The sequence below is a fragment of the Anas acuta genome, chromosome Z (genome assembly GCF_963932015.1).
Source record: "Anas acuta chromosome Z, bAnaAcu1.1, whole genome shotgun sequence".
NCBI lineage: Eukaryota > Metazoa > Chordata > Aves > Anseriformes > Anatidae > Anas > Anas acuta.
The window spans coordinates 54,794,650-54,802,789 of record NC_089017.1 but is presented as its reverse complement, the minus strand read 5'-3'; the positions used below and the strand labels follow the sequence as shown (position 1 = coordinate 54,802,789).

The following is an 8,140-nucleotide window of genomic DNA, read 5'->3' as shown; positions in this document are numbered from 1 at the left end:
TTTTCTAATTGTAGGGATCATTTCTGCTATTAAGACCACATCTGCCAGTATTCCAAATTATCAAAATTACAATAGTGAGGAAAAAATACTTTCCTTACCTGTGTATGCAGTTTTTAGATTCGAGATATGCCATACCAGAAGCAGCATCTAATGAAAATTTCACTAACTGTTTCGTTTTCAGTTCATCCTTCTTTTTTCTTAAAAAGGACAGGAAATCACCTCCTAGAAAAACAGACAGATGGACAGTGAGACTTGACAGATAGAATACTCACGTTTATCTCTTATTACTATAATGAGACCAAACAAAATGCAGCTTTCAGCTCTTTTCCTCAATCCATTAGTTTGAGGCTAGCCTAAGAGAAGGGACAAATGCACCTGCCAGGATGCAGTTTTCCTTATTTCCCTTAAGTACAAAGCATTTAGGAGTGAAAACTGCACACCGCACAACAAACAAAAGCTGTGTTTTTGTTATACTCAAAATCTTTACCAGTGTAATGTTAAATATAGACATCTATTACATTTTGTTGACAAAAACAATTGATCATTTGTGATAAATATAGTTCTCAAATCACAGAATGATTGCTGTCAGACTTTACAAACTGGTAATAGAATGATTGATTCTTGTTAGGTACAAGAAATTAATGAAAAGCAGAGGAGAGACTAGTTCAATTGTAAGGCACCTAGAAAGATGATGAAGTCCAACTGTCTGACCACTTCAGGGCTAACCAAAAAGCATATTGACGAGGGCATTGTCCAAATGCCTCTTGAACACTGACAGGCATGGGTCATCGACCACCTCTCTAGGAAGCCTGCTCCAGTGTTTGACTACCTTAACGGTAAAGACATTTTTCCTAATGTCCTAATCAATTTTAAATTGATTATCTGCAGTGATGTTTCTCAAGCTACTCCAAAGCCACTGAAGTGATAACAAAGTGTTTTATTTCTTGGGCAACGTTAACTGCCTATTTGTTGCTGGCAATTAAAGGCAAACTAATATTACCGTGACTTTACTGTCTACCATTTTTGAGGATGTTATTTGCTGTCTTGTCTGGGGAGGGGAAGGGTTGAGCAGGAAGGACTCCTGAAAGGGAATCTGTATTTGCAAGAAAAAGTTACTGAAAACCCGATTTAAGAGAAAGGTAAGTAGTGGAGGCATTATATAAACACTAAAAAGTCATGCTCAGATTGACTTATTTCTATTAGAGATTTATTCCAAAATATACTTCATTGTTCCAGACAAAGCCTAAAAATCATAGTGGAGCCGTACATGTCACAGTATTTATTTGCTAATGTGTAGCTGGCTGGTGCTCTAGTCCTCATTTCTTTTCACATTGGACTGAACTGACTACAGCAATTCCCTCCTGCAAGTAATGCACTGTGACACAATTTCATAAACTGCCTTTCTTAGCAATGAATGTAAAAAGACTTATATTAAAAAGTTTCACGTGGAATTTTCTTTGGAAGCCATGTATATTTCATACTGTAGGAAATAAGAGACTGTTAAAGAAAGGAGTCTACTGTTACGAAGCCTAACTCCAAAAGGTTGGACTAGATGATCTTAGAGGTCTTTTCCAGCCTAAATGATTCTAGAGATTCTGTGATTCTACGGCCTTTCAAATATTAACTTGCAGCAACAATAAAATGACTTAGTACCTTGACTATCAAGTGCAATACGCTTCCACTTACTCATTTGCCCTAGGATCAGCTTTCCTTTAGTACGAAGGATCTGAAGATGATGCAAGTTGTCTTAATGATAACTCCCAGAAAATTAACATCTGATAAACTACAGATAGAAAACACTGCTTCTGCTTTGCTTGTGAACACAGTAAAGGAAAGCTGAAAACACTATTTTCACAGAAACTCAGATTGGTTGTGGCTGGCAGGGACCCCTGGAGGTCACCTGGTCCAAGCCCCCTGCTCAGGCACCCAGAGAGCAGGATGCCCAGCACCACGTCCAGATGGCTTTTGGAGATCCCCAAGAAGGAGACCCCACAGCCTCTCTGGGCAGCCTGTGCCACTGCTCGGTCACCCGCACAGCAAAGCAGTGCTCCTGGTATTCAGAGGGTGTCCACCACTCCTCCCAGCTTTGTGTCACCTGCAAGTGTGCTGAGGATGTGCTCTGCCCCATTATCCAGCTCATTAATGAAGGTGTTCCCCTGGGGTACACCTCTAGTTACTGGCCTTCCATTTTCTTACTACCCCAATTCCAATTAAACACATGAATAATGCTGATACATGCTTTCTTCAGTGACAAATTTGGGGCAATTGTAAAAAAAGAATGCATATAACAGCTAAGCTCCATCTGTTTAAAGCATGTCTATTATAAATTTGCAAGAGTAATAAAAGATTCACACAGTTCACATAGCCCCAAACCATGGGTCATCTAAGTATTTAAAATTGGATTGCCTGAACACTTTGTTAATGCACGAGGATGATAGCAAAGGTGAGCAATCTTTTTTACACTGCTCATGGTGGACTAAAAAGCACGCCTCATGTGAACAAGCAAATATTGCATCCTGAGAGCACCAACAGTGCTGCTGGCACACATGGAGCCCACAACCTCCCTTCCTCAGAGGCTGGATAATCCACAGATGGAAAGCGAATAGCTGACTGGATGCCCTTGACTCTTTAGAGTCAATTGGCTTTAGACAATTTCAAATGACCTCTGTTTTATAAAAGATCATCGCATATATTACACCTCCACAGTCTGCAAGGATCCACCTTAGAATACTGAATTTTAAATTCTAATGAAATCTTAAAAGAACAGAATACTACTGCAAACTGAAGTGAGCAACAATCACCCTTCCTTTAATCTTAGAGGTTACTGACATAGTCTGCTAGCTAGCAAAAAGTAGATATTGCCAGAGATAGCAAAGATAAAAACTCCATTGAAGCATCTGTCATTTCTTGCATGTGCACACAGAAATATTCTGGTTATAGGAGACAGCTAAAATCATTTTTAAGCAATTTCCTTCAGCTCCCTGAACACCAAACACATACAAACAAGCAATATTACCTTCAGAGCTGATGAAAATTATTTTGTTTATATACTGAGCAGTCACTGCTCTGTACATAGGAATCATTTTTAATTAGCAAGCATGATTATATGCCTTTATGAATGTGAAATTTTTCCAGTCTTGACAACTTGTGGCATTACTTCAATGAGAACAGTACATCAAGGATCCTTACAGAAAAAGTACACAAGGCCATCCTAAAAACAATTACCCTCAATCAAACAATATTACTATTCTGAAAACTGAGAATTTCCAACATCTTGCTGCAGGAAGAACTGAAAATACAGATAAGCTCAGTTCAATATACTAAAAGAAAAGATGCCTTTGCACACAGCCATACTAAAAATGAAGAAACAAATCCTAAATAAGAAAGGTCTATTTATATGTGCTATAAGTGCTATACCAACATAAATGTGAGTCTGAATATTAATTGTAAGTAATCAAAGAAGTGAAGTTAAAATCTTTACAGCAAGAGTAGAATTCTTTTTCCAACCAAAACTGCTATTGCTAAACTCCCTTCCTTGAAAATAAATATTAACATTGTTAAATATTGGTGAAAACCAAAACGATTAGTTATTCCTCAGTCCTAACAGGCTTGCAGATAGAAACAGAATCCACCAAGATGCAAGATTATATATGCTCTGGTACATGCCAATGATTTGGGGAATTTCCATTCTTTTATGTTTGGGTTTTTGTTTGTGTTTTTTTTTTTTGGACTTTCCTTGGCACCTGAAAATTCACAGGTAAAGAGGACAAAGACATAGAGACATAGAAAGAATCATGGACAAAAGTAGAAGCCACAAGAGAAGTAAGCATTCTTCCAGATACACAACTCTCAACTGAACTTGAATAACAACAAATCAACCAATTAAAGTCATTTTAAAAAAAGACGTAACATCCTATGGAATAAAACTCTCCAATCAAACTTATCACATTGTAATTGAAAATTTCTGTATAAATTAGCTGCATAATAGTTAACAGAGCATTCAGTATGAAAGATGACTGACTAAAAGTCTGCATTGCAAAGACAACTACTACTGATTCTAGTCACAAGTGTTCTTTTAAGACAAGTAATTAATTTATAGTGATTTTTACTACCTCTTTTTCTTCTTCTTCTTACTGATTCCTGCTGTGAGGGCTCAAAATGCTTATTTGCCAGGGCATCTCAGCAAAAATATTTATTGTATGACAGAATACGCAACAAATCAAGTGCCAAAGTTTGGCTTGCGTAGCCTGCTGTGCATCCAGACATGCAAGAACATCCCACGAAATGGCAGGACATGATGTATTCCCAATCTTTTCTGCATTCCCATCACATGAGTGCACATCCTCCACATGCTGGAGGATGTTTGAATTTTGTTCACATGAGACACAGAGCCCTCAGGGACCTGTAAGGACCAGGCTCCAGCCCTTTAAAGCAGTAACTGCCTTGCAAGCCTCTTCCCCCATGCTGGGGGACCGATAAAGAGAAGGGAAGCAAAGACAAGCCTTGTAACTCATCCTCCTGAAGCGGATCCAGCTGACAAGCCTCAGGATGCTCTATCTCACATCCTTAATGTGAGATCCTAGCTTTGACACAGAATTGCCTTTCATAAACAACCCCAAGCTTCCGTGAAATACCAAGGATAAAACAGCAGCTCTGCCACAAAGAGGCTTTTCCTTCAACATCACTGTAAAGCCCGGACATTAATATATCAAATTTTTTCTTTACAGAAGAATAACATTAAGAAACAATTTATCTTTCTTGATTTGACACATGGGACACAGAGACTACTTAAACCAAAACTCTCTTTGTCCAACAAGAAAAGAATGTAAACTCAACTTAACTGAGGTTAACTTAACAAGGCAGGTTGCACAGGGAAAAAAAAAAAAAAGAAACAGTGGCAAAAATATAATCAAAACATAATCAAAACACGGGAGATGGAAGATTAAATATGTGAAACAATTATTTTAAAGATCATTTCTCCTCAAAATTCATACAAATCCCTTGTAGAGAGGAGTTATCACTCTCCACAATCAACAGTAAGAACTTCATCAAATAACAAGTGACAACGAGGTTAAAAAGTTAACCATCTCCATTCCAAAGTTTAGCAATAACACAGGTTATAAACTCATTTCTAAAACACTCAGGCAATCAGACTAAGATCTGAATTTTCATGTTTGAACAGGACTGAAAGCTGCTCAATTTCTTGTATCAGAATGCGTTAAAGGGTAGAGTGTGAGCCTGTAACTTCCCATGGTATGAATGTATATTTATACTATCAGCAAGCGATTAAGACTTGCTCATCTTCAATGTTTGGCATGTTCTGTATGAATCTGTAAAGTTTTGAACAAAATCAGCATAGTATACCTCAAGCTGTATACAGTATATTTTATGCCTATCATCAAAACCCACTTTTAATAAAATTATCCCGATCTGTCTACAGTCACAACAGGAAGGGTATGTTTTTGTTATTAGTTCTGTTTTCTGGTATCTGCCCTTGAAAAGAGGTGATGAAATTGTCTTTTACATACTCTGTTCATTTGAAAGTGCTGTTAGCTGCAGACACAATAGAAAGCAATATGCATCTCATCCTGTACAAGATATATTATGTTGTTTCAGGTTGAATCTGATTATTCTCATCCTTGTTACACTACTGTCTGTCCTTTAACCAACTAGTAAGTTCTGAATTGTACGGTCCACTGTGACCAACGTTCCAGCTACTCATCTTCACAGGCAAACATCCCCACGAATACCTTCAAAGCTGAGCAAAGAGGATTTCACTACAAACCCTTCAGTGTAGCTATGTAATATCTTTATGCAGTGTAGCTATGTAATATCTTTATGCACTTCTTAAAACAAATTTTAATATAAAATACCCTAATTCACTATGTGCAGCACATACTGTCAGAACATAATCTCCAATATAATAACTGTTGACAAAAATGAAATTAACAGACCAATTAGACTATCAAACAACTGAAACAAAACTAGATGGCTACATAATGGTAAGCAATGCTTTCTCCTACATGCATAATTTCCATTGTATTCTACACAGTTACCTGTTATTCCAGTTAATGGCATACAACACGACCATGAAATGAGGTCTGCTCCAACTACTCTAAGTGCTACTGATATAATTAGACCATTACAGCATTACCACCAAGCAGAAATCAACTATCAGTTTGGGGTTTATAGGGGAATAAATAACAGGACTGGAGTGTCTGCCTAATATGACAGAATTATTTTATTAAGTAAATGACAATATGTAGTACATAAGCAGAAAGCATTATGATGATACTAGGGCAGCCTGCTAGGTAATTGGATTCCTCAGAAACAGCCCTTCATGTGTGAATGTGAAATATTTCTCATTATATGCAGAAATTTTAAGAGAGTGAAAATGCCACATATCAACATCTCCTGCAGTTGGCCATACCTTGTAGTATAAACTTTATGCTGTAGTTTACGTGGTATTTTATGGCAATATAACAGTTCAATTAAGAGGGCATGCAAAAGTAAGTTGCAGTTCTGAAAGAGGAAAAAAAAAAACTTATCTGTGATCAATGAGAAGAAACCAAAACCCAAGAAATAGCAATGAAATATGTTAAATCTGTTTATAAGATATTTAGCTGTGGCAATCTCTGAGTTCAGTGGCATTTATGATTTACTGTGAGTACATGATTCAGTATTTTGCTTAGTTGGTGCCCCAAAGGGTACCTACTTACTTGCTTCTAGGCACTCAGCATTCTTCTCATAGCCCATATTGATACTGAACATCATTAAAATAACGTTTTGAAATTATTTTGGGAAATCTTCCACTTTACTCATTTATATCAATATCTAGTTATAAGTAACATATATATTATACTTAGATACAGTATTACATAGATCTAATGTTACAAACAATAATTTAAGCAATACTCTTGCATATAGTAACATAGAAGAAACTATTATGAATACTATTAAATTCTGTATGTTCTTATTTACATGTAAGGTTTAACAGAGCGGGAGAGTTTCCTTTGTTAAATAGTCTTGTTTAGTAGCAGTTTGTTTGAACAGTCCACTTATATTTTGCAGATGAAGATGAGGTAATCATACAGACAGCGTGCTTCTGGCTGTATCACTGAACACAGAGGAGCTCCATGACTCAATATTCATAACTGTTTTATAAGCTATAATTATACTATTGAAATGTTTTATGTGCACTTGCATTTATAAATTTGAGGATTCATACCATCAGTCTTCTGGCTACCTGAAGTCAACACATGCACACTTTCTTTATTGTCCATGTGCATTATCAACAAAACACACTTAAACACTGTTATTTAAAACTATGAATTTTAAATATTAAACGTATCTGTGGCAATTCTAAAACAGTTTTTGAAGGAATTAAGCAGCAGTTTGACAAACTACTAAGAATATACTTAGACAGGAAGTATTCACTTTACTTAAAACAGTGTACTTTCACTTTTTAACTAATTGATCATTTGTCTGTAATTTTTTCACCCACATCTCCTTTTTATTTTTTAATGTAACTAATTTCTTTACTGAAAGGGTTGTTAGGCACTGGAACGGGCTGCCCAGGGAGGTGGTGGAGTCACCATCCCTGGAAGTCTTCAAAAGCCGTTTAGATGTAGAGCTTAGGGATATGGTTTAGTGGGGACTGTTAGTGTTAGGTCAGAGGTTGGACTCGATGATCTTGAGGTCTCTTCCAACCTAGAAATTCTGTGATTCTGTGATTCTGTAATTAACAGAAATTGTAAATAAATCTGAGTTTTTTGTTTTGTTTTTTTTTTTTAACTACCTGAAGAGTAGCATTGCAAAATCCAGTTAAAACTTCATTTTTCCTGTTAAGTAAGCCGAATAAAAGTTGCTGCAATCATGCACTAGTTTCACAGTAGTAACGTTAACATTGGTAGTAATGAAGTATGAATGGAAATGCACGTATGTGAAAGCAAAAATGCAAGAAGAGGTTGAGAGTTAAAAGAACAGCATGCATTGGCACCTAAGGACACCGTAAGAAGCAATATGGAGGTAAACATGGAGATGTTGCCTCCACCAGAACCGCACCGCAGATAACTTGTTAGCAGAAGATCTGTGATGAGACCACAATGCAGATGATTCATTAGAACAAAATCTGCACTCA

The 8,140-nt window shown here is 36.7% G+C and overlaps 1 protein-coding gene across 5 annotated transcripts in view; it reads right to left on the bottom strand.

Annotated features, from left to right (window-relative positions):
- FER (FER tyrosine kinase) overlaps positions 1 to 8,140 on the bottom strand; it is a 187,366-nt gene that overhangs the window by 46,229 nt on the left and 132,997 nt on the right. For all 5 annotated transcript variants that reach the window (XM_068666029.1, XM_068666033.1, XM_068666032.1 and 2 more), the window contains one exon: positions 99 to 222. In XM_068666029.1, the coding sequence (XP_068522130.1) occupies positions 99 to 222 (124 nt within the window). The remainder of the gene's footprint in view (positions 1 to 98; positions 223 to 8,140) is intronic.